Source organism: Daktulosphaira vitifoliae, unplaced genomic scaffold (assembly GCF_025091365.1).
Source record: "Daktulosphaira vitifoliae isolate Bord-2020 unplaced genomic scaffold, ASM2509136v1 Scaffold_2, whole genome shotgun sequence".
Taxonomy (NCBI): domain Eukaryota; kingdom Metazoa; phylum Arthropoda; class Insecta; order Hemiptera; family Phylloxeridae; genus Daktulosphaira; species Daktulosphaira vitifoliae.
The window spans coordinates 26578885-26604708 of NW_026099573.1; the positions used below are offsets into that span (position 1 = coordinate 26578885).

General features: G+C 26.6%; 5 protein-coding genes across 12 annotated transcripts in view; 3 read left to right on the plus strand and 2 right to left on the minus strand.

Annotated features, from left to right (window-relative positions):
- The window catches only part of LOC126899950 (uncharacterized), a 16919-nt gene extending 7621 nt beyond the window's left edge, over positions 1-9298 (minus strand). For 2 of the 4 annotated variants that reach the window (XM_050675245.1, XM_050675244.1), the window contains exon 1: positions 9222-9298. In XM_050675245.1, coding sequence (XP_050531202.1) covers positions 9222-9288 — 67 coding nt within the window. In that variant the 5' untranslated portion in view covers positions 9289-9298. Of the gene's footprint in view, positions 1-2651; positions 2672-7735; positions 7841-9221 lie in introns of those variants that run through there. The other 2 variants (XR_007702755.1, XR_007702754.1) reach the window with 2 other exon arrangements.
- Positions 9299-10748: 1450 nt separating this feature from the next.
- Positions 10749-16190, plus strand: LOC126899945 (deaminated glutathione amidase). Its single transcript, XM_050675238.1, has 8 exons — positions 10749-11195; positions 11260-11415; positions 12511-12711; positions 12795-13007; positions 14235-14523; positions 14658-14770; positions 14815-14877; positions 14962-16190. Exons 1-8 carry the CDS (start codon positions 11037-11039, stop codon positions 15115-15117), a joined length of 1350 nt encoding a protein of 449 aa, XP_050531195.1. The 5' UTR covers positions 10749-11036; the 3' UTR covers positions 15118-16190.
- Positions 15400-16627, minus strand: LOC126899949 (uncharacterized). The gene is made up of 5 exons (XM_050675243.1): positions 16468-16627; positions 16230-16392; positions 15921-16002; positions 15672-15856; positions 15400-15579 (listed from the first exon to the last, which is right to left on the minus strand). Exons 2-5 carry the CDS (start codon positions 16353-16355, stop codon positions 15490-15492), a joined length of 483 nt encoding a protein of 160 aa, XP_050531200.1. The 5' UTR covers positions 16356-16392; positions 16468-16627; the 3' UTR covers positions 15400-15489.
- A 94-nt stretch (positions 16628-16721) lies between these two features.
- LOC126899947 (lys-63-specific deubiquitinase BRCC36-like) lies at positions 16722-21576 on the plus strand. The gene is made up of 6 exons (XM_050675240.1): positions 16722-17272; positions 17338-17554; positions 17754-17842; positions 17942-18058; positions 19837-19942; positions 20012-21576. The coding sequence occupies exons 1-6, from the start codon at positions 17156-17158 to the stop codon at positions 20275-20277; spliced, it is 912 nt and encodes a 303-aa protein (XP_050531197.1). The 5' UTR covers positions 16722-17155; the 3' UTR covers positions 20278-21576.
- Positions 21577-22841: 1265 nt separating this feature from the next.
- Positions 22842-25704, plus strand: LOC126897819 (carbohydrate sulfotransferase 11). 5 transcript variants are annotated; one of them, XM_050671705.1, is made up of 4 exons: positions 23879-24040; positions 24106-24244; positions 24321-24514; positions 24635-25704. In XM_050671705.1, exons 3-4 carry the CDS (start codon positions 24335-24337, stop codon positions 25313-25315), a joined length of 861 nt encoding a protein of 286 aa, XP_050527662.1. In that variant the 5' UTR covers positions 23879-24040; positions 24106-24244; positions 24321-24334; the 3' UTR covers positions 25316-25704. The 5 variants fall into 5 exon arrangements, with proteins under 5 accessions (XP_050527658.1, XP_050527659.1, XP_050527662.1 ...); XM_050671706.1 differs by having other exon boundaries at positions 24106-24230; XM_050671701.1 differs by lacking the exons at positions 23879-24040; positions 24106-24244 and adding an exon at positions 22842-22961.
- Positions 25705-25824: the final 120 nt, after the last annotated feature.

A 25824-nucleotide genomic window follows, 5' to 3' on the forward strand; every position in this document is an offset into this window, starting at 1 on the left:
AGTCGACGGCGGTCGTTTGGCCGGAAGGGCGAAGTCGCAGGCTGCGGCCACCCTCCGGTCCAACTCTTCCGCCGCTTCATTCGCGGAGACGTGTCGGTCCGGTACCGCAGGCGCCGACCATTGAGAGTGGTTGAGATTCGTTTGAAGGAATCTCATCCACTAGCGGGCTGCGTTCCGGGAGACCCCTCAGCCATTCACAGTTTTGTCTCACTATTTAGAATTCTACTATTTCTCCAGGCAAGGTAAGTTAAATTAATCCGTAATTTTTTTGATAAATTAAATTAAAAGTTAACTTGTCGATATCTTATTAATATTGTACTAAAGAGAAATTAAGTTAATATAAAATCTTAATATCTCCAATTCGCTAAAAAGTTTAATTTAACTTTGACTCATTTATGGCTAGCCATTCTATTCTTAAAACTAAAATTAAATACCCTCATTATGTTAATTCTTTCTTTAAATATTAATACTTCATAAACAATTGTACAGTTTTTTTAAAATAAAAACATAATTATGGGCGATAATAGTCGCCGTATACACACGAGTATTTTTTACGCTCCGTATATTTTTCTCAATATATTAATCATGATAATCCAATTTAATGTTTAATTGTGAAAATGTTACAGTTTTATCTCGCAAATTGTTTTTTTTATTTCACATTGTATACAATTGTACAAAAACAATAACGTTACTTTAAACATATTGTCAAACAATTATAAACATTAAAGTATGTGCTGTGTTGATTTTCCACACGTATGTTTTTTTATCTCGCTATGCTGTTGCATGACGGCCACTTATCTAAATTACCGTCGCTATTATGTTTAAAACTCTTTAAAACAAAGGCGATAATCAAATGAANTATTATGTTTAAAACTCTTTAAAACAAAGGCGATAATCAAATGAACCGTAATAATAGAAATAATCTAATTGTGTTGAATAATTCAGCTGATGACAGGAAAAAGATTTCTGCTAAAAAGCATATTCTACTTCTTCAAATTCAAATCCTGGTTCGTTACGCCCAACCGCTTTTAATAATAAAAAAATCATTTAATTATTTTACTCTACAAACCACTATGAAATACTTTGTAACAATGTAAACAACGTTGAAATCATACAAAATGATGACTCTTGAGAATATCACGAAAAAACCAATCAAGATCCCTCCTTCTATATTCATAAAAGGAGTGGAGAACTTCATTCAACTATGTACGCTTCTTATCAAAATTAATTAGAGTGGACAATTTCTATGAAAATAATCCGTATATGGCCTTAAAATTCAAACAAAATATACATAGCCACATAGAACACTAGACGGGTTATTTAAAGAACAAAAAGCAGACTTTCATATTTTTCAGCTAAAAGAAGACAAGCCTATACGCTTTGTGATCCACAATTTACATCCTAATACTATGGCGGAAGCAATGATAAACGAGCTCCCTTGCCTCTCTTTTTTGTCGATTTAGAGCAAAATAAAAAATCTAGAGATCTTTGATGGATTCACTGTATTACATGTATAAATGTCAATGTATAAATTGTCAAGAGTACGGAACACAAAAACCTAATGTGGTTACCCACCGAGATTAGATCTTACTTCACAAAGCCAGATGAACAACCCCCAAATGTGTACTATGATTAAGTAGGCTCCCTAGTTAACTATAAAGGAAACAGATATCTTCAACAACAATAGATAATATTTAAACAAAAGTAATTTTTTATGTGATAATCTTCAAAATAAGAATTCTAACATATAACAAAACAAACCAATCGTTAAATGATTTCTTAATTATTAACTATAGATTACATATACATATATAATATATATATTATATATTTATTAACTACATATCTTCAAAATACACATATGGTTAAACTACTTCTTATAATCCTAATATCATAGTTCTTTTATCATCTTCAGGTATAAAAGTCATGTCATCTTTTCTGGAAAATCTTTAGTCTCTAATCATTCCCTTTATATCTCTTCTAACCAAAGGTATATATAGCTTGTTAGTCAAAAAAAAAAAAATATCTAGTCATTCTTTTATTAATAATTCATTACTAATCCTCCAGGTCAATGTGAATGATTTAATAAATCATAATAAGAAACTCCAAATTCCACTTATAACAGAAACAGTATACTCTAATTTTTTCATCCCCTATTATAAAATATTATAAAAATTCAACTGTACTATAATGCTCGTAGAGTAGTAGCTATTTTTATTAAATCCTCTGTCCCGTTCCAACCTTTTCCCAATCACTCCCAAGACTATATACAATCCTGCTCTATATCCTTAAAACTTAAGGCTACAGATGCCATAATCCTTTTCTAAAACAGAACAATTGTTTTACAAGAGATAATAAGAAAAATAATATCTGAGAAAAGTACAGCTAGAACTTTTTACCAACGCACAAAGAAGTCTTGTCACAAAAACAATGCATAGTAGCAATAAATAGTAACCAACCCAATGACTTTGTTTTACATTATTTTCTTTTCGAGTTACTATAAATTTTTGGGAAAATATGAACCAGTTTAAATGTATATTGATAAATAATTGGAATTTTTTTATTTATAAATCTAAATTATTAGTAACATAGCATTGAAAAAAGCTGAGTTTACTTAAAACAAAAAAATGTAATTTACAACTATTACTTACAAGAACTTGAAAAAACTCCTAATAAAAATATGAATAATAATTATAATTTATTTAACAAATTAAGTATATTGTTGTCTTTTATTTTTAATGAAGAACTTGTATTATTAAATCATTAACTAATGAGCTAATTTAAAGATCATAAATTTTGAGAAGACGTATTGGACATGACAACAACACTGATCAAATAATATTAAATTTAATCAATGTAGTCACAAATTGAATAATGATTAAAATTAATAGAAAACCTGAGTGTTTTATATTACATCAATACATCAATATCGCTATTAATGACATAACCGTTTTCTAAAAAATAGTAAAAAGCTATTTATTCATAGATATTTATCAGTCACACTAAAAGACTTATAGAATCTATTAATTTTTGATCTAATAAATATCTTTGTATTACTTCTTTCAAAATAATTTATACATTTTTAGACTATGTTAAAATTTTATACATTGTATAAATTGTTTTCAAATATAAAAAACGGTAGCACAGTGGGGTCGCGGCATAGTGGAGACATTGCATAGTAGGGTCCAGTATAGATTTAATCTGACAGTGATTAAAATCACTATCATAAGAAACGCTTCGATGCAAATCTGTAGATAGTGTTTAATTTTAAAAAATTGATGGATAATTGCAAAAGCAACATCAACTTCTATTAAAATAAAATACAAAACCCATAATTATCATACAAAAATAGTATATTTTTCAATATGGTAGCCATTTGCGTATAGAAGATAGATCGTCGGGACAAATTTTTTTTTTTCATTTTGTAGTACATAAAATAAGCTTTAATTTTATATATGTTTAAAGGACGCAGTATTTCCGGAACATTTTCAAAAATTAAGTTGAAAAAGTTATTTTTTGTAAAAAAGTTACTATTTTAAATCCTCCCAGTGAGCAGAATAAGTGTTAGATTTTCAAAAAAAATTATATCAAATGAAAGGGAAATATCTAAGGTTTCAATACAAAAAAATATTATTTTTATTTGTTCATTTTTGAAAAAGTTATGGCAGTTTTAAGTACAAAAAACATCCCGATAAAATGTAATTTTTATCGCAAACATTACATTTTTTTTTAAATTTTCGACAGCCATTTGCACATAGAAGATAAGATGTCGGGACAAATTTTTTTTTTTCATTTGATAGTATATAACATAACCTTTGATTTGATATATGTTTAAAGGACGCAGTATTTCCGGAACATTTTCAAAAGTTCAGTTGAAAAAGATCTATGTTTTTTACAATATTTTAAGTTTTGAACGCCCCCTATATAAGGGGAAATTGTCCAATTTTAATAAAAAGTATGTCAAATGAAAGATGTACTTATAATGTATTTAGAAAAAAAAATTTGTGCTGATATATACATTTTTCAATTTTCAAAAAGTTATAGCATTTTTAAGTCGAAAATTTAAAATCGAAAATTTTAACACAAAAATAGTGTTTTTTTAACTACGACATTCGGCAGCCGTTTAAATGTAGAAAAAAAAGTGTCGGGACAAATTTTTTTTTTTCATTTTGTAGTACATAAAATAAGCTTTAATTTGATATATGTTTAAAGGACGCAGTCTTTCCGGAACATTTTCAAAAATTAAGTTGAAAAAATTAATTTTTGTAAAAAAGTTGCCATTTTAAATCCCCCTCAATTGCTCATTAACCTGCTCNATTAATTTTTGTAAAAAAGTTGCCATTTTAAATCCCCCCCAATGAGCAGGTTAAGTGATAGATTTTCAAAAAAATGATATCAAATGAAAGGTAAATATCTAAGGTTTTAGTATATAAAAAAATTATGTTAATTTGTTGATTTTTCAAAAAGTTATGGAAGTTTTAAGAAAAAAAAGTGAAAAAATTTCGAAAATTAGCGATTTTTAAATTTGTAATTTTTTTGGATATTTCCCCCATTTGCGGGGAACGAGGGAATTTTTTTCAATTTTTAAGGGTAATGTCTTCAACTAGATACGATTTGTGATCTTTTGACGTATTTTTGAAAGAAATCGGTCCAGTGAGAGCTGAGAAAAAGTGGCAACAGACATAAAAAAAAAAAAGAAAAAAAAAAACACATCATAGTAAAATTAATACCTTCTCCGCTTCGCATCGAAGCTAAAAATTGGTAGCACAGCGGGGTCGCGGCACAGTATAGAAGTGGCATAGTTGGGACAAATATAGATAATATCTGACAGTGATTAAAATCACTATCATAAGAAACGCTTCGATCAAATCTGTAGATAGTGTTTAACTTTAAGAAATTGGTGGATTATTCCAAAAGCTACATGATCTGCTGGTTCCTTATTAATATCTCAATTAAGATAAAGTATGTCGAATGAAAAAGGGTTTATTAAAAAATATTATTTCTCATAAAAAAATTGTGTGGATCCACAAACTTTTCAATAAGTTATAGGTGAATGATAGATAAATATAGTTAAAAAAAACTAAAAAACACGCTTTTAAAGAACATCGAACTAAAAAGTTCATCTACGTCATCATTTTTAAATTAAGCGTATCACAATAATACTAGTACTTTTCGTTCATTATTGTTTTACGCTTATTTTAAAAATTATTTTTAACTTTTTAGTTCGATGTTCTTTAAAAGCGTGTTTTTTAGTTTTTTTAAACTATATTTATTTTTCACTTTTTAGTTACATGTTATGATAGTAGTTACTATCGATATCATGGTTGTAACGGGTAAAAGGGAATCAGGGTTTGTTCCGGAGAGGGAGTCTGAGAAACGGCTACCACATCTAAGGAAAGCAGCAGGCGCGCAACGTGGAGGTAGTGACGAAAAATGACGATACGGGAATCATCCTTTGTAATCGGAATAAAATCCCTATATATCTCCTAATGAGAATAAAGCGTATTAATATATAATTTTTAATAGTAATTAGAATATATATATATACATGTAAAGCGACTTAAGTACGTTAGCAGCGTAGATGACGGTGCGCGAGTGCGGATCGGTTTGTTGACATTGTCACTCTGACAACGGGAAGAAGACACGGCATCATTAGCGGCGGGTCGTCGTCGGCCGTGCGGAACTTGCTGGACTTTGCACCGCAGCATATAACGCGCGGTGTTGGTCAGTCAAATACTCATAAAATGGAGTGACGGCTGAAAATGGTGGGACGAGTAGTAGGGCATCGTGTATAACGAAATGACGCGGGGCAGTGTCAATCACAATAAAAATTTGTTTTATAATATATATATATATATACAGTGCTCGAATTGGGGGGGTGCGCAGGGGGACGGAGCTCCTCTACTTTCTTTTTTATTTTTTTGCGCACCTCGACTACTTTTTTTTATTGTGACGGGAGGACGGTGGAAAATATAACCGCAATTTTTTTTTTAAGTATAGATTTAAATTGTGATCAATTTTACAATTTAAAATATTTTGTAATCAAATAATTTTAGCTTCGATGCGAAGCTGAGAAGGTATTAATTTTACTATTATGTGTTTTTTTTATAATTTATATGATATATTTCATTATAGTATGATATTACAATAGTTCTTATAGTTCAGTGTTCTGTAATATCGTGTATATGATAATATATCACAGAACAACATAACATAACAAATAATATATATATATGTCGCTGAGCCTCATGTTATCAGTTATCACTCATAGAATTTTCACTTTATCGTTGTTTATTTATTGTTTTCCGACTAAATAAAAAAATGAGTAAAAAAAAAAAAAAAAGGTTTTCAAAACGCTGGGGACGCAGTTTTCAAATTGTTAGGTTGAGCTCCCCTACTTATTTTTTACCAATTCAAGCATTGTATATATATAATTGACACGCACGCGTATACGGGTACGAAAACCAAAAATAAAAATATACAGGAAAATATTGTTGTTTTGCGAGTGGTAAGTGGAGTGAGGAGAATGCGTTATGACAGTTCCAAGTTACAAACTTACAACAAACAACATACATGTGAAACTAATATAAGCGTGTTAAAAAGCAACATCAAATTATATTTTCTTAATTATATACAGTGATTTTAATCACTGTCAGATATCATCTATACTGGTCCCATCTATGCCACACTGTGCCTCGACCTCACTGTTCTACCGTTTTTCTACAAAAATAATTAAATTATTCAACAGTCAATATTAGCTTCGATGCGAAGCGGAGAAGGTATTACTTTTACTGTGATGTGTTTTTTTTTTTTAGCTTAAATAGAAAACATAGTAATCATTTAAAATTAATTTTTGGTGTTTAAAAAGATCCTATAATTGATATATGCAAAACTGAATTAATTTTTATGATTTACCTTAACTAAACAAATCAATAAAAATGTTGTTAAAAAAATCTACACAATTGAGCGTTTTATTAAATCGATTTATAATTGTAAAATTCCATTGTTAAATTCAGGTAAAACTAAAAATCATTTTTTTAGAAATTATTTATACGGCAATATGTTACCAAAAAATTTTCATTATTTTAGTTAATGTAAATCATAAAGTGATCTATTATGATAAAATTGCAAAAAAAATCGAACTTTTCATATAAATTTACTGTAAATAGTAATTATAAAATTTCCTGACTCCGTATAAATCTTCACAATACCAATTTTTCTATTTAACGATGTCAATTTTAAACTTGCAAGTTATGATAAAGAAATTACTTTTTTTTATTATTATAAACTTTCACTTTAAAGAACAAAAGAAAGTAGTTTAAAAATTATTACTTTTAACATCTTAAAAATTAAAATCAATAATAATTTGAAAACAATTAATTATAAAAATTATATAATATATATTTAAAAAATTATGTATTATATTATTGAATCCAAGAATTACTAATCTGGATATAATTAAGGAAATAGAATAAAATTAAATTATGGAAATAAAATATGATTAATAAAATATCGCAGATCTTGCAGTTCTTAGATAAAAAGGGTCTCGGGATTAGCTGTTTTTTAAAACTTCGTTGGCGATTAATAAGTGTGATATTTTCACATCACTAAACATTATTATTAACTATTGTTAAACTTATAAAAATTGTATTTCTATTGACGTTAAATTTTTTGTATTCATTTATGAAATAGTGTTTAGAAAATAAAGTTTTTGCTTGTCTGCGGACATACTCACCATTTTTTAATAACTTAAAACTGTTTTTAAATAACTTAAAATTATGTTTTAATTAAAGAAAGTTTTAATATTTTAATTAATAAAATATGATTGTTTATGTATCAACTGAACTGTATATTTAATAAAGATGCCACGTACATGTTGATCTTTGTTTTAAAACAAAATTATTTTACGTTCTAATTTTTAAACAGATGTTATTTACAAATTATTTATTTATTTAAAAAAAAGTATAAACACCTATGATAATCAGATTTGAAATTACATCTAGTTAGCAATAATATATCCATTTCTTAAAAGACGATTTTATAAAATTATGACAACATTATAGATATTAAACATTATTCATTTCAAACTTGAAATTCGTTACACACTAATACTGTGCAATTTGTAAAAAGTTCTTAACTTATTAAGCTAAGAAGGTATTTATTTTATTATGAAGTTTTTTTTTTGCGTGTCTGTTACCACTTTTTCTCAACTCTCACCGAATCGTTTTCTTTCAACGTTACGTCAAAAGATCAAATCGAAGATTTGACCCTCAAAAATTTTAAAAATTTCCGAATTCCAAATTCAACATTTTTTCACCTGCCCACAGAGGGCGAATCAAAATGACAACTTTTTTACAAAGCATTAACTTTTTCAACTTAACTTTGAATGTGTACCGGAACTATTAACATTTTTATATATATCTTAAATTAAAGCTTATGTAATGTACTTTAAAAATCGAACCTTATTTGATCTTCATGACTATTGTATTCAAAACTATGCTATTTTTTTGTTAAAATTCTCAATTTTATATTTTACATTTTTAACTTTATAATGCTATAACTTATTGAAAAGTGTATGGATCAATACAATTTTTTTATGATTAATACTTAATATATACCTCTTTCATTCGACATACTTTTTCTTTATATTGGAACATTTTTCTCTATACAGAGCGGTTAAAACTTTGATACGAAAATGCGTTTAGAAATTAGTACTAATTCAACTTAATTTTTGAAAATGAAATACTATATAATACTATGAGATACAATTGAAATATTCAGAACTATTTTCCTTGTAGTTATATCCTATACTTTCTAAATAATTAGTAATAATATCAAAAATTAGTGATAATAGAAAAAATATAATTACTGATTTGTAATTAGGACGAGAAATTGAATAATAAAAGTATATTTTTGACTCAGATAAAAATTTCTTGCAGACCATTTATTTATAATTAATAACAAATTATTTTCTAAAAAGTTTTGTGTCAAGCCCTTCAATTTTTATACACGTTTGCCATAAAAGTAATAACTACTTTATATATATTTTTAAATACTCCGTAAAAATGACAATACTAAATTATTAAAAATAAAATGGCGGCTTCATTCATGCATCTAAGCTTCCTAATGTTTGCTTTAATTTATTTTGGCTTGGATTAGATCTGTACATTGCAATTTGTGATGCGCTAATACATGTTTCTCTAACTTAGATGAATACTTACCTATAATACATTTTTTACATAAATGGCACTTGCTTCTATTACTAACGTTATCGTATTTAAAAAACATTTTTAACACTGAATTCTTCATTTTAAATAAATATTAAATTAAGAAAAAACTTTGGTCACCAAAGTTTGGTGTAATATTTACTGTACTTTACACAGCTGTTTAATATACATGAAGTATTTTTGCTTCTATGAAAATCACATATGTACTCATTAAATTAATTTATACTTGGAGATAAGTATTATAACCCAAAACCGTTGTTAAAGTACACACTAAAGTGGTTTAAAATGTTATTAATCGCAAATTATTATATATATTGCTATATAAATTTTGCAAGGTGAAATCTCTGATATATTGCCGTTCTATTATCGGTATTTCACAAAAAGTTTTATTTTTGTATAGGAATTTGTTACAAAACCGATGATTGTGAATAACGAAATGATTGCTATGAACGAAAAATACTAGTATTATTGTAAAAAAAAGCGTGAGGGCGTTGTGCCATAATTTTCGTATATGAGCGCCCGACGCTTTTTTTCACAATATACTAGTATTTTTCGTTCATTATTGTTTTAAGCTTATTTTTAAAATTATTTTTAACTTTTTAGTTCGATATGCTTTAAAAGCGTGTTTTTCAGTTTTTTTGATTATATATACGTACCTCACCAGATTTTTTTTGACGCCACTTATATTATGTTAATTTATTACCTCAATTTTTTTTTTTTTTTTTTGATAGCCATATTTTTTTATGGCGCCATTTTTTTAGCGACACTTATATAGGAATACAACAACAAAATTTGTTTCTTATTATACAATGATAGCTTTGCAAATAAGATAAAAGTAAATAATCAAATATCACATATACAGATATAATATCAAGTATGCATTTGTAACTATTTTTAGGTAATCGATATTGCCCTTTGCAACTCTATGGACAATAAAATAGCGGATGCGGATAACGCACATACGCGCACAGGCAGTCAGATATAACGGCTACTGTTTGAAAACCATTAGTTGGAGCGTACAAAACAACCCGTTTTTGTTCCATCAGTACAAGGAAACTACTAATGCGATAAGAATTCTGAAAACAAATTTGAATTCAGTATCATGTCACTTAGGTATCGGTGAGGCCACATTTTTGAAATTTTGATTCCTTCAACGTAAAAATTCATTTTGAAAATTTTAAAATTATTCGAAAATTTAAACTGTACTAAAGGGTTAAGAACATCAAAATTTCAAAAATATGACAAAAATTCAACTTGTGTCACTAAATAAATATACTAATTAAAACCTAGGTAAAATCTTTAAGATGCCAATAACTTTACTAAATAAATAATAATTCACTTATCACTGTTGATAATTTACGAGTAACTTCAAATTTGAATTTAGAAAAGGTCAGATAATTGGGATATTTATTCAAGCAAACATGCCGCAGCGAATAGGCGGCAATAGTGTATACGTCAGTTGTTATTATAATATATATAATTACTCATCCCCACCCATAATAGATATGGGATTAATTGTATCCTCACCAAATCACAATATGTATATTATAATTTTCTAGAACTTTTTGAAGTTATATGGAATTTGTTGGAATTCTGTGGTGGACGTTCCGTCTTTTAGAACATTTTAAGTTTTTCATATTTAAGCTTGAAACTACTACTAATCATTTTTTTCTTAAACCGATTCCCCTTCTAATCAGAAGTTGATACGCACTCCATGATATTAGATAATGAAAATTTAAATCAACATGAAATCATGAATATTACCTTGAACTACTGAATTAAATTCCCTATGAAGTTATTTCCAATTCAATGACAATATTAAAACGTTGCTATTCAATTTGTAAAAATATATTTGGCGATATGGATAATTTAATTGCAGTTTGCCAAGTAACATCCTGTAATGACAAAGAAAAAAATTTTCAAATCTGCAAAACACTTATTACAAATGCCCATAAATGTGGAGCCAAAGTACAGTAGAGTAATTATAATTTAAGTTAAAATTTATATAAAATTTTATTATTATTTTCAATAGATGGTTTTTTTACCTGAATCCGTTGATTATATTGAAGAAGATTTAAAAAAGTCACATGAAATGGCTGAATCGCTTAATGGACCACTTATAAGTAGTTATAAAGATTTAGCCAAATCATTAAAGATATGGTTATCAATTGGTGGTTTTCATGAAAAAGTAAGTTTCTCTTCAATAAAATCTTATTAGATTTTCATAATATAAATTGAAATATTAGAAATTTATTTACTTTTTTTTTTTTTTGAAAATTTAATTTTCCAATGCCTTTAAAAAAAATACTTCAGAGAAATTTTTATTGTAATAAAAGTAGTTGATACTTAACGATTATATTTTAAATAATTAAAAATAGACTATTAGTGTAATTAGATTAAAACATACGTAAGGGGTAACTTAGGAATCAAGTAAATAAAAACTGAAGTTAGTGGTAAAAATCCAAACATAAAAGAATATAGAATTTGTAGTTTTCAATCTTCTTCTTTTTCCTCACCTTAATCCCAACTACCCTTATCCTAAACTTCCACTTGACACAATCTCCCACATCATTTACTCTCACATCAACTGTCCTCATATCGCATTAATAACATTCCTCCATCTATTTTTTGGTCTTTACTTCTTCTTCCTTCAACATTCATTTATATAACTGTTCTTACAGCTTCCAATTCTTCTCTCCTCATAACATGACTAAACCATCCAAGTCTATTAAGTATCTTAGCCACAATTGACGCTACAATTATACACCCTCTTATATGTTCGTATCATATCCTATCTTCTCTAGTCACNAGTCTATTAAGTATCTTAGCCACAATTGACGCTACAATTATACACCCTCTTATATGTTCGTATCATATCCTATCTTCTCTAGTTCATTCATCCATTCATCCATTTAAGCATTCTCATCTCAGCTATACTCATTCTTTGCTCTACTTTTTTGTCAACCATCTAGCACTCTGAACCATACATCATAGATGGTCTCACTATAATTTTGCAGAATTAACCTTTCAGCCTTATTGGCAATTATTGGCCATGTAATATAACATTATAGGTTTGATTGGCCTCATTTTAGTTTTCAATTAATTGTTTATTTGATACTATTTAATAGTGCTAAAAAATAAGGAAGGAGTGATTTTCATTTCAAACATTTTGATTAACAATTTACTGTACCCTAAAATATTAAATATAAAAAATTTTTGAATTTTATGTTTAAGACAAATAAAAGTTTTCATTTTATTATTTTTGTATACATTTTTTATTGAGTTTTCAGATACTAAATTGAGAAACACTCATGTTGTTATAAATAATGAAGGAGAAATTGCAAGTAAATATCATAAAATACACTTATATGATGTAGATTTACCATCAAAAAATATTAAAGCAAAAGAATCAAATCTAATTGAAGCTGGTAATGAAATTGTTTCTCCAGTAAAAACTTCAATTGGTAATGTGGGCTTGGCAATTGTATCCTTTTAAATGTTGTTTATTCAAAGTTATTTATTTTATGCTGTTTTCATAATAAAAAATTCCTTAGAAAATAATTTAAGTGTTATGATATGAGGTTTCCACAAATGGCAGTTGCTTTAGCAGAAAAGGGAGCTGATATTATAACATATCCCTCAGCCTTTTTTTTTGGAACTGGTGCATATCATTGGGAAGTTTTATTACGTAGTCGAGCTATTGAAACACAATGCTATGTTATTGCTTCAGCTCAAACTGGAAGCCATAGCTCTAACAGAAAGTCTTGGGGTCATTCACTTGTAAGTTTATTTATAATTTAATTTAGTCAATGAATAAAATATTATTATTAATATTATCAGGTTTTGAATATTTTTTTTTACTTTTGAGTAAAATTTGTTGTAAATTAGTATTTATAAGACTAATAAAAAATTGTATTATTTATAAAACTTAATGAAGTGAAATTTTAAGAACAAAAGTATAGATTCACATAGCAGTATGGTAGTTTATATAAACATGGTTAACATATTAGTTTCATATGTTGACATGACTGGTACCAAAATTTCCAGTAAATATACTAAGTTAGTGCTTAGGTGGCTTATTCTCAAGGACAAAAAATAATTTATAACTAGAATTAAAAGAAATTAAATTAATTATTATAGAAAGGACTTCAATGACTTAGTATATAATTTTGGTACTCAAAAGTTGTGCAAATAGCTAATGAATAGTAGGAACAATACAATCTTCTCTATCCTTCAGTCATATATCATGTTAGAAGGCTCATGTTTATTGTTTTCTTGTACCAAATTTTCAATGAATGAGTAGAGCCGCCATCGTCCAAGTCTTTTCGGCAAAGCATCCAGACATTCGATGGGTCTCTTCAGAGACCGAGTATCGTTTTCTTTTATATATTATATTCATGTAATGAGCTGTGTTTTTTATTAATTTCCAATTAACATTAACAGATGTGTTCCAATATCATCCGGAATGTGTTATAATATTATTTGTTTAAATATTTTATTTTATTTTTGTTGTCTTTATTTGTAGACATAGTTTTTGATACATTTGTATTTTTATCCTTGTTTAACTTAATTTTCTTCTTTTTAACATTAAATTTAATTTCCTTATTAATTTTAACTGTAATATTTATTTTATTGCGCGAGCAACTTAAGTACTCGCATGTATTTTTCCCTGTTCCTTTATCTAAATACGGCTACGGTATATTTTATATATCAACCTCTTACAACTTCAATTATCATAGTTGTGGTTAATAAATCACGAGGTGTTATAATCATTTATACATATAATGACATATTAACTAAAATTACACATTTAATTAACTTACAATTAAATTCCACTTATGGTCCCGTAATCATATCTAATATGTGTAACACCTCGCCTAAGTGGTTGGAACCCTTGCTACTGTAATCAGTCATTATGCAAGTGACAAACCACATTGTTGATGCAAGACGACAAAAAGGTCACTTGCAAATTAAAAATAATTTTCTTTTCTATTCTATTCTTTACAGGTTGTTGATCCTTTAGGAACTGTTATTGCTCAATGTTCTGATGAACCTGGATTTGTCTTGGCTCCAATTGATTTATCACTTGTAAATAATCTACGGCAAACAATGCCACTTAATCAACATAGGCGTTATGATATTTATCCAAAAATGTCTACAAATAGTTTCTATAGTTTGCCGATTTCAGATACAAATGAAATTAAGTTTGGCTCAGTTGTTGTTAAAGGTTTTCAAATATTTTGTCAAACTGCACTCAGCATGGCATTTACAAATATTAAATGTGTTTTGCCTGGACGTATCCTTTAATTTATATTAAAAAAAAATAAAGGCAATTAATTCAAGTATTATTATTAAATAATGAATTTTGAGTCAACCTTCATCATTGTAATACAGTTCATTTGCTTTTATTATTCCTTATTGTTACAATAGATGTTTTGGTTGCACCTTTAAGATGTGCAGAAAAATTAAGTGATCTTTCTAATGAAGAAATAAAAGATCTATTTCTTTTAGTTCAAAAAGTTGAAAAAACTATTGGAACTGTCCATGATACCAAATCCACATCAATAGTTATACAAAATGGCAAGGNCATGATACCAAATCCACATCAATAGTTATACAAAATGGCAAGGATGCTGGTCAAACCATCAAAGTAATTAACATTGCATTATTACATATAATTTTACATACAAGTTGATTCTAAATTTAATTTAAATTCTTTAAATAATTTATTTAGCATGTACACATTCATATAATTCCTAGAAAAAGCGGTGACTATTTAGACAATGACGATATTTACAGAGATCTGCAGAATGAAAAAAAGTCATCAAATGTTAAAAGATCTGATGAAGATATGAAACAAGAAGCTATAGTACTGAAAAAATATTTTTGATTCAACTTGTGTTCTGTAGGTTTTAATAAGTTACCAGATGTTTCTTATTTTTAAGTAGACTAGTTATCTAAAATCTATTATTGTAATTTTATCTATTGTAATACCTTGTGTAACATAATTTTAGGAAATATTTATGCTACTAGCTTACTAAATTATCAGTCATATTCCAACCAAATATGGATTTTTACTAAAAATGATAAAATATGAATGTATCTGTTTCAAAATTAAATTAAGGTTATCTTTAATTCAAATATTATTTTTTTAAGTTAAAAATATGAAAAGTTTTAAAGTAATAATCATTTTTCATTATAAATAATATATACAAATAAATAATTAAATATTATAGTAACAGTACAATATCTCACAAAAATGTTAATAAAGATTAGTTTTTTTCATAATTTGAAGGAATTCGTCTTGACTAACTTCTCCATCACCATCTTTGTCAGCTTCATCAATCATTTCCTAATAATTTAGTAAAGGAAAAATTATACAAATCTTATGAAATAACAATTTTTAATACTTATTAATTAAATTTAATAATATCTATTACTAACCTGAAGTTCTTCGTCAGCAATATTTTCACCCAATTCTTGAGCTATACGTTTCAAATTATCAAATGAAATTTTTCCAGTACAATTATCATCAAATAATTTAAAAGCTTTCATAATTTCTTCTCTAGAATCTTTGTCAGCCATTTTTTGAGACATTAATGTTACAAAATCATCAAATGATATATGACCTACAAAAAAAAATCATTGTGAAATAAAAATAAAATTTTTTACTCATTTGTAATATAATATTACCAGTGTGTTGTTTGTTTATACTACATAACATGCGTTTAATTTCTTCTTTTTTAGGTTCAAAACCTAAAGCTCGCATAGCCACCTTAAAAATAATTATAATAATCATAATTTAAATAAAGAAACACATAATAATATTTGAATATTTTTTACAAGACAACTATACATCTTTAGATAATTAATTCAATTTAAATTAAAAAAATAAAAAGTTATACAATACACTTAATTGTAAAATTATTTATAAAGATAATAAAATATAAATTTCAATGTTTATGTGTTTAGTTATGCGCAAAATAAAATATTAAATAATACCTTCAATTCTTTAGCTTCAATAGTTCCCTCTTTGTTGAATAACTCAAAAGCTTCCTTAATATCAACCATCTGTTTCTCACTAAATTCAAATTTAGTACCTCCTGACTTTTTTCTTCCCGAAGTCATACTAGATGAGTTTAATTCAAAATCTAGTACAAGAAATCTAAAAAAAAATAATATTAATTATTAGTATAAAAAGAAAATGTATAAAGGTTACCAATGAATTTCAGTATTATACCTTAAATTAATAAAATGTTTCAAACTAAGGTCTGTCGAACTTCGTTTCTATGATGTATACTATTTTAAATATTTATAACCTTATAAATAATACAATTTTAAGGATTGTTTACAATTATATCGCATTCTATATTATAAAAGTAAAATCACCAAATATAATGGTGACTATAATGATTATGGTTTGTTGATAAACAATTGAAGATTTAATCAATAGTATAACACTACTGTGTTATCAATTATTTTTGTGCTGCCAGTAACTTAGATATACAAAAACTTAGCTGTGGCCAGTAGTGAAAAGTTAACCCATGTTTTTACTATCATATATAATAATAATAATAATAATCACAGTTTTTTAATACAAAACTACTATTACATGTCTATCGTGAAAAATGTGTTAACTCTAATTTTATTGATAAAAAATTGATTTATTACAAAAGTGTTTAATTTTTTAAATATTAGCTTACATTTATTTTGTTTGTATTTAAAATTCCGTTAAATATTATTAAGTAATGAAAAAATGGCAAGAACTCTTTAATTTAATTGGGTGTAGATATAGTTATACAATAATCACTTAATTCCTTATATTTATTAAAAATTGTGTTTATTATCTCTCAAATATTTTAAAACAATTCTTTTAAAAATTTCTTTGGAATTTTATTTTTAAAATTGTATAGTTTAATTTATTAAAAATGGATAAATGGGATACATTAACTGAGGTGTTGATATCAGATGAAGTGTTACTAATGTGTCAAAATTTAGCACTTCTTACAGAGAAAGAAGAAGTTGCTGCTTTATTGATTGGTGAAGTTAGTTCTATCTGCAGTACTTTAATTATTGTGGAGAAAAAAATTAATTAATTTCTTTTTGTTAGAAAATAATTAGTGAAAATGGAACAAAGGTTTCTGTATCAGCATTGTCAATACCTCCACGAGGTGAAATCAAAAAAGATAGAGTAGAAATTATGTCTGAAGACTTGGTTGCAGCTATGGAAGATGCCAAACAACTATCTCGCGTTAAAGGTTCCAATTTAAATGTTATTGGTTGGTATCATTCACATCCTCATATTACTGTTTGGCCATCAAGTGTTGGTATGTAATATTAGTTTATATTTTATTCTTATAGTTAATTATTATAAAATTAAATATTTAAATATGTTATTATACTAATTAATTTTATCATTTTCATATTGGTAGTTAGATTTAACCTTAAATAAACTACTAGTAATCTAAAAATTCAATCATATCCTGTATCATACATTATACTGTATTTTTTTTTTGTTTATTTTAGATTTACAAACTCAACTAAATCTACAAAACATGGATTCATGTTTTCTTGGTATAATTTGTTCATCTTACAATACTGATACTACTACTATGGTAAGAAATGTTATACTTCTAATATTTATTAATAAATATTTAAGTGATACATTAGTTATACTATATAATTAAAGAGATAATTTTATTTATTTATTTCAGATGAAAGAAATGAATATGGTGTGTTTTCAATCAAAACGAATTGACGGAAAATTACTAAGAGTTGATATAAAATTCCATGTGATACCTACATTATGTACAAGTCAACTTTCATTAGGGGTAAGAAAGTTTTAATTACTTATTTTTAAAAAAATTAGTTTATGTAATTTGAACAATTTATTGTTTATTGTTTTAATTGTTGTATTAATTTATTGTTTTAAAGTCATGTTTTTTGGAATATAAAAATTGAAAAGATAATTAATTTCATATAATTTTCAAGCCCTATAGTGCTTTTGTTAATTATTGGAGTTTAAAAAAAAAAGTTATTAGTAAGGTTAATGTCAAAAGTATTATCAATAAAATTTTCACAATGATTCATTATGCTTTCAATATAAAATGAAAACTAAAAATATCAACATTGACTGTTTTTAACGAGTGTAATTTTTTGGGATATTTCCCTTTGTTACGAAGATTAAGAGGTATTTTTCAAAATTATAGTATTATTAGCTTCAACTAGACATATTTTATGGTTTTTTGACGTATCGCTAAGAAAAGTAAAAGTAATTTTATGGAAAGACGCTAAAAAAAAAATACAGCAGAGTAAAATCAATAGCTTCTCAGCTACACACTGAATCTTGTGTTTTAGTTGTTAAGTGTTTTGAAACTAAGGCCCTTAAATGAATGATATAGGTGACATATCCTACAATGGCAAAAATAATTATCTGGAGAAGTTACAATTTTTATTTATTTTGAGGGAAAGTGATAAATTTTATTATATTTACCCCCTAGATAAAAATTTAATTATAGTAATAATTTTTGAGATTTATTCTTTAATCTTCTTTAATGTTCAACATAGTATTTTTAAAGACAACATATACATTAGACTTTCTTTTATAGTAGAATATGACCCAATTGTGAAAACAAGTGGTAAATTAGAACTTATAAACCGATGTTGAATGCTACTAATTACATAAAGCAACTAATAATAATTATTTTTTATGTAAATTATTGTCTACAATTTTTTCCATCATATTTCATTTTTGATATAATTATTAATTAATTATTAAACAATAATTAAATCATTATAAAGAACTTAAAAATAATTTTTTTTTGAACTTTCCTAATATAATTTTATTATGTTAAAGAATAATTGTGCAAAATCTAGATTTATCTGTCAAGTTAAACTATTTTTATAAACTTTTAAATTTTCACAGTTTAAATCTGAAGCCACATTCAGAATCAGTATCAAAATTATACATAGAATTTACTATTTGGTGTATATACAGAAATGTCGGAGGATGTTTAGCACTCTCAGTTAGTTTCATAAATAAAAGTTGAAGAGAGGAGGCTTAGCTTCCTTAAAAATTGTTGTAGCCTCCCCAAATTTTAAGAAAATTATATGTATTTTTATAAATATGTACTATATATGATACTATCGATATCATTATTATGAATATTTTTAGTAATGTTATATAAATTATTTCATATTGAAATTTAAATTTACTATGCAATATAAGGTGACCTATGGAAGTCTTTGCTCCCGTTAGCACCCATTATTTGTTTTTAACTGAATGTGCAACTATGATTTCACCTAAATATTGCAGGCATCAAAATAGCTATTATCCTATGTAATTTAATATATAAGGGGTTAAGGTATTGTTTATGACTGTTTATGTCATCCTATATTTCTCAACCTCTTTCCCTAATACATTTATATTGTTTAAAATTCATTATTGATCAATTATTTTGATGGTATAGCACAAAAAAAAGGGTAAATGCACTCTTAAGCATTTTTCAGAAGCTTCATTTCAAAGATTTAAATGAATCAAACTATTTTATAATATTGCTTCTATAAAAGTCTAAGTCTTTGTAATCTGATATATAATTAAACTTTATAGATAACTGTGAAACACATTGAAACACTTTATGATGAACTTATTAAAAACTATAATCAAGCTAATGAAGATTTGACAAATCCAATGGCTCAACTACATAATGATTCTGGTATGTGTAAAAATATGATAAACAATTTAATGTTACAAAACAATTTAAAATTAATAATATTTTGTTTAGTTTATTCACTATTAGGAATTCATATGTTAGAGACTGTAGCCAAACCAATGTTACAAATGCTAGAAACTCAATGTGAAAGCTCTTCTAAAATGGTACAAAGATTGCAAACAAAACTTGAACAAACTTCAATTGATGGTGATTACCATTGTGATGGTAAAAATGTTAAAGAAAAAAAAAATAACGAACAAAAATTTGGAACTTCAGTTCCAATTGTAGATCGAAAATCAAAAAAACAATGTTCTAGTATGGTATCTTCCCCTGTTTAAAGGCTGGCTTTTTAAATAGGTTTATAAGTATTTTATTTGTAGTATCTACAATTTTTATTTTATTTTATATTTTTTAGTAATTTTAAGTATTTTATTCAATTGTAATATAATTAGTGATCAACAACGATTTGTGAATATCAATATAATCTTGATATCAACAGTATTTTTAGTAAATACTTAATATTGATTGATTGGAATGGGCTTGTCAAGAATAGAAATTATCGAAAATGTTGTTTGTAAATTTATCATCTTAAAATATACAAATAATATTCATGTCCAATAAAATCTTGTTGACAATACCTTGTAATAATATTATTATTGTTGACATTAGTGATAAAATATTATTAGGATTAAAGATGTTAGTTTAGGAGAGGCAATATAATTAAAAATACAACTATTATTCAATCAATTCAATTATCAATATTAAAACTAATTTATTTATTCACAATACATAAAGAATATATTGTAATATTTATTTAAAAAGTAAAAAATTATTATTCATTCTGACTAAAAGCAATACTACAGGATGAATTCTTCTTTTTTTTACTTAATGCTAAAATGTTGTTTTTATATTTGTTTGAATCTTGAAAGAAAATCTATTGCAAACATTTAATTATTATAAAAAAAAAATACATTTTAAATTGGTATTATATTATTTTTTGATAGTCCAAATAGAATATGATTATTTTAAATTTATTTTCAGGATCATTCTTTTAATATTAGCCACTCTATTTCTCTTAAAATAATAATTATATAAAGAAAATGTTTTTTTATTTATTTATTTATCAATTTATTAATTATAATTAATAATTAAGTACTTCTTTTAATGGCAACATACATTAAACATTATAAAATAAAAAATAATCTAATTAAGGAAATGACTGATCAATAACAACTTTTGAAATAGTACTTCGGAAATTTTTAACATTTTTAAATATAAAGTGGATGAAGAGAGCCATAGTCTTAGATAGTGATAATAATAACAACCCACATCTCATTTTCAATCTATATTTTAAAACAGTTATAACTCCCAAAGGATGGACTAAAAATTGTTATCAACTAATCATTTTCTTTTCTTAAATCACTTCTTATTTTATTAGCTAGTTAAATATGAATTTTACCATAAAAAAAAAAAGTAAAGACTTAAAACGTATAAGGATGAATTAAAAAATAATAATAATTGATAAATCGAAAAAAAATATGAAACTAAAAATTATCAAAAAGGATTTTCTTTATATAATTATTATTTGAAGAAAGTAGTTAATATTAAAATAATCACCTTGTATATTATTACCAATTAAAAATATTTTTATTAATGAAATTATATGTAGTATAGTTTTTTAATAATATTATAATCAAATAATAGATAAAACAAGTATAAATATTTTATTCTGTGATATTATTAATTGATTTTGGTGTAATTTTTTATAAGATTGTGTTTTATTTATTTGTTATTATACATTGATTTTTGTTGTATCATCACGCTTAATGTTTTTATTTTTAGTCAATGTTATTTATTTAATGTGAATTTCCATTTCACTAATAAACTACAATTAGTTTAATTAAAATAATCATCTAATACCTCAATACAAAACTACCATTTATAAATTTCACCAAGCACTTAGCTTTCATTGGGATAAAACAAAAGTTATATAATCTTAAGTTTTACAAATAAGTACTAAAAATCAAAAATCCTGATCATAATCATTTATTTACTGTGACTTAATTAGAAAAATATTGTTAAAGTGACCTTTAATATTTTAAAATTATCTCTGATATTTACGATGTTATCTTTAATATTTAAAATAGAGTGTATTAGCTTTGGATGACCTCTCTTGGATTGCTCTAAAGATTAATATTATATAAAACAATATTTATGGCGGTTAAACTTAAAACGCGTTTCAATTAGCGTTCACGTATTCAAAGAAACATTTATATTATTTAAATTAGTTGAATAGGTGTAAAAAATTTCTCTCAAATTATTTTCAAGTTTTTTAATTAGCGATTAATTTTTGTTCTATTTAATTATACCATCAACTGCAGGTACGTTAAAACGCACTGGCATTTAAATATAATTGTTACTCTTCGATAAACATAACATTTTGACCTAGATGCTATTATACGGATTATGAACCTGTATTGTTAAAAATCCCCAGTTTGTACGATTGTAATAAATTCAAAATAATATCATATACTATAAAAATAAATTATTTATTTAATTTAGGATCTAGTATAGTCTGAAAAATGAAATATAATTAAATTTGAAATCTTTTCAACTGCCACGACCATACTTAAAGTCAAGGTCGGCGCCCCTCCGAAACCACGTCCGTTGACCTACTCCGGCTGGAATACTTGAGAGAATTGTTCCGCTGGTTTAATTGTGTAAAATAAGTGCCACCTTCAACAACAATTTCCGGACATTAAAGTATTCCTAACATGCTAAAATTTTCATTATAAAGTTCAATCAGAATTATTAAAAATTATTCTTTATGTGACATTTAACCGCTAATTTTGTTTGTAATACTATTTCAAAAATGATTCTTCGTACTGTCTCAAATGAAATAGTTGACGTTAATTTGTGTCGAATATGATACTAAAAATTGTGATACTTTTACTGATCGTCGTATGTGCCTCAACAATAATATTTTTTATTGAAAGACTTGACTGGAACATTTTTAAAACCTGTAAGTACGTATATTAGAAAAAATTATTTTCGAAATGATATATATGTATATTTAAACATTATAGTTAAAGCAATTAAAAATTGATTTAGATGATGATATAATTCTCAAAAAAAAGAATTTAAACACTTCAATACTTTCATTTATAAGATTATAGAAATAAAAAGTTTTGACTGTATTCGGGATCACTTTTAATACTACAACAAACTTATGTGATATATATTTTAAAACCGGCAACTTTTTTATGGATTTTACTGTAAACACATTTTTTTAAAGTCACTACATACGTAGTGACATCTATGATTTTTAAATTAAATCTCGTAGATAATAACAATATTTTATGGTTTAATAAAATAATTTTTTTTAATTTATTTAGTAGATTTTCAAAGTTAAAAACTTTTTTTTCAATTTTACCACAAATTAAGTATAGTAGTAACTTTTCGAAGCTGTGTTATAACCCCTGCCCTGCAAAAAAATTCATCATTTGTGTAGTAAATTTTTTTATTTTTTAAGTGAATGCATCATATGGCTGTTTTTAGTCTTTTAATTTAAAATTCATCTTATTTTATGGAGAAATTTTTTTCCCGCCAATCATTAAAAGTAGGTTACTGTTATTCGATCTTCCTAGTTACGCTACATAAATAAATTCATTTACTTTTGAGACTGACTTGTATTTAAATAAATACATTTACCAATCATGTTCGCCATTAGAAAGTGATTAAAATTTTTATTTATAAATTATGTATATATACAATGAATGTATTTACATTCATACATAAATAACTTACAATTGAAGCATCTAATGACTTTTGTTTTATTCATAATTTCAAATCAGTTATGTTTAATACAACAGATGTATACATAAATTTAGTTAAACTAACTAAGCTAAAAGCTGATTCTATAAAGAACCGGTTATTTTATAAATAATTGATTAAAACTTTAAAATGTCGACCGTATTTTCATATGTGAAAAAATATTAAAGAAATCTGTACAATTAAATTAAATAGATTTTTCTAAAAAAGTATAATAAAACGAAAGAGTGTTGCAACATACATATTTGATGAAAATCTATCTTTTAAAAAGTTCAGTAAGCAATTTTTTAATGACACGCGAGTACATTAATTAAACCTTTCTGTGTTAATTCTAGGTCAGTCTTTTTTTTACGAGCAACAATATTTAAACTAAACTTTTTATTAATGTTCACTCGACCAACATCTGAGTGAAAGCATTTCTAATAAAAATTATTGTTGTCTGTCGGATGCAACAATAACTGTAATTTGAACAACGTATAGATATCAAGTTTTTTTTTTACATTTGTATAACATTGAATATGATAATGAAGTGATATTGTGTTCATTATAGTTCCAGTTGACGATATGGAAGACGGTTCACGTTCTTACTTGGACCGACTTATGTACCTAGAAAGACAGGAACGTGTGTCTCAAATGTGTCGTCTATACAAACTACCAATTAACTATCGTATAAACGACACGGCGCTTCTTGAGCATATCCTCGTTGATCATCGTAACAAATTGTTGTACTGTTACGTGCCTAAGGTAAGAAAAACTTAATGCAAGTATTTTTCAACGGTGTATCCAAATCCAACGACTATCTGCCAGTAAAGCAATCTTACTCGGCTGAAAATTGGAAATCTCACCCATTTTTCGTTTTCACAGGTCGCATGCACAAACTGGAAAAGAGTGTTTATGGTACTTTCTGGTTACGCCAAACCAGCGGAGGCTTCTCGAATACCTGCCGACCTCGTGCACAAGCCGAGTACGTTATACCGACTCAGCAACTATTCGGCAGACGTGGCTTCCGAAATGCTCGGCACTTACACCAAGTTCCTGTTCGTCCGGCATCCTTTTGAGCGACTGTTGTCTGCGTACAGGAATAAACTGGAACAGCGACACGAAAGTTCACGGTACTTTCAGTCGAGGTTCGGCCGGCGTATCGTCAAACGGTACCGGGTCAACGCCTCGGAACGGTCTCTTCTCAACGGCGACGACGTCACGTTTCCCGAGTTCGCCTCTTTCGTGGCAGACACTCGGGACCATGTTTTCAACGAGCATTGGGCGTCCATAGACAAGTTGTGCAAACCCTGCGCTGTCAACTACGACTTCATCGGCAAGCACGAGTCGTTGTTCTCAGATTCAGACTACTTCCTCAAACACGTGGTCGGTGCGATCGACGTGAAGTTTCCTAGAGGACCCGACACCAACACGTCGACTCAACTGAAAAAGTACTACAACTCATTAGACCACAACGCCATAGTAAAATTATACAACACTTTCGAATTAGACTTCAAGTTCTTCGATTACAACTTGCAAAACATAATTGGATACGAAGTCGGATAACATTAATGCCTTACAGTTTTTTTAATCCTCAGACGTACTTTGAGATACATGTTACGAGTAAATCATATTAAGTAGCTTTAAATTCTCAGAGTATATCTTTGTCATAACGACTGTCTTTATTTTTTTTTCACGTTTAGCATTAGTTAAATCATAAAAAATTTTGTAAACTATTCATAAAATACAAGTAAACTCTGTGATACCATAAATTTGTATATTTTAAATTGCGCGTATAAAGAACCTTCAAAGTACTACGTTAAAAAAGATATCAATATGATTGTTAAATCCATATGCAAAAATCCGACAAGTCAACTGTTTATTGATAATTAAAAAACTTCTTAAAAGTTTTATTCACTTCTAAGGACTTAAAAATTATACCGGTATAATTGTGTTCATAACACAACTCAATAGATAAACAGTAACGTATTTGTATTGTGCAGGTGCATTTTTTCAGAGGGTAAAACTTTGAGAACCCTCCATGACGTCAGCACTTAAAATCAATAAGTTGCGGT